The 1,245-nt window shown below is 48.0% G+C and overlaps 1 protein-coding gene across 4 annotated transcripts in view; it reads right to left on the bottom strand.

Annotated features, from left to right (window-relative positions):
- LOC101660530 (cyclic AMP-dependent transcription factor ATF-7) overlaps nt 1–1,245 on the bottom strand; it is a 92,742-nt gene that overhangs the window by 8,235 nt on the left and 83,262 nt on the right. For all 4 annotated transcript variants that reach the window (XM_004716873.2, XM_045296329.1, XM_045296328.1 and 1 more), the window contains one exon: nt 681–878. In XM_004716873.2, the coding sequence (XP_004716930.1) occupies nt 681–878 (198 nt within the window). The remainder of the gene's footprint in view (nt 1–680; nt 879–1,245) is intronic.

The raw sequence follows: 1,245 nt of genomic DNA, 5'->3' as shown, positions 1-1,245 counted from the left end.
TTCTGATGATGCCTTATACCTGATCCCTTCGACACCTCGTGGTTGCATATAGGCTGGTGTGCTTCTTCCATGTGGGCTTTGTTGCTTCCGAGCTTGATGGTCGATTGATTACCTTCAAGCCTTCATATAAACTATTTATATTTTAACACCAGGCATATGTTTCATGTAAGTCCTTTGTAATTATACATTTTAACAAATAATCAATAGAAGGAAAAACATTCAAAAGAATGTTTGGATGATTCTTGGTCTACTACAGTGGTTTTCTCGTATATATTTTTAAGACTCAGTGAGAAGAGGATCCTTTAAGACCTGGGAATAAAGCTACAGTAGTTCCCGTACAGCTAGGACATTAGCTGCATTAACTGGGGCAAATACATTGCCCTCCCAGTGCTCATAGTCCAGTCAGATACAACTGATGATAAGAGAGCACCATGGGGACTGAAAGCAGGTCCCTAAAGGGACTACAGAGGCTCGGTCCAGGAGCACTTGGAGTCGATGGGCGTGTCTCTCTTCTAGGGAAGAGATTTCAAGCCTGACTGTTAGGGTTCCCTCTGCACTTCTGGGTCTGCTCTAATTACAGAACCACCACCGTATGCAGTTCTGCCGTGTAATGTGCCACTTAAAGGAAAACCCTACTTTGCAGACCCAACAATCCCCCGCGTCCCTCAGGGCCCACTCACACTCAGCTGAATGTTCTGGGAAGTGAGTTCTTCTGCCTTCTTCTCTAGGGAGGACACCCAGAGCTTCCGCTTTTGGCGGCAACGGGAGGCTGCAGCCCGGTTGCGCTCCAGAAATCGCTGTCTCCGCTCGTCTGGATCTTCATCCGCTGTGCGTCGCCGCCTACCCCCAGTACTTGGGGTGGGCTGAGCTGGGGAGACCTGGTGTCCAGGACGGAAGAGCAGTCACTTGATGGAAACAACAGTCTTTTCTGAACGGAAGCTGACATTAGTCAGACTCGTAAGATCTGCTGGTAATCTGGTATCCACAGCAAGCCCCCTCACTACTCTCTACCAGTTCCTTCTAGTCTTCTCAGCCCCATACTCAGGCAAACTGCACTTCATGGGAAATGTGGCTATTTCGGAGACAGACATACAAGGGAGTACCCAAAAAAGGGGATTACACAGCTGCATTAGGAGGAGCTCTCGTAGTACACATTTTTCTGGTACTACACATTTTTCACACCACTGGTCCTGTAGGGATCATCCGCCCTGGATTCTCTGTGTTTCCAGTTCCTATCTGTACCAG

Source organism: Echinops telfairi, unplaced genomic scaffold (assembly GCF_000313985.2).
Source record: "Echinops telfairi isolate 266 unplaced genomic scaffold, ASM31398v2 ScPeMD7_7404;HRSCAF=8442, whole genome shotgun sequence".
Lineage (NCBI taxonomy): Eukaryota > Metazoa > Chordata > Mammalia > Afrosoricida > Tenrecidae > Echinops > Echinops telfairi.
Note: the sequence above shows the minus strand (reverse complement) of the source record. Positions and strands in the feature narration are given on the sequence as shown.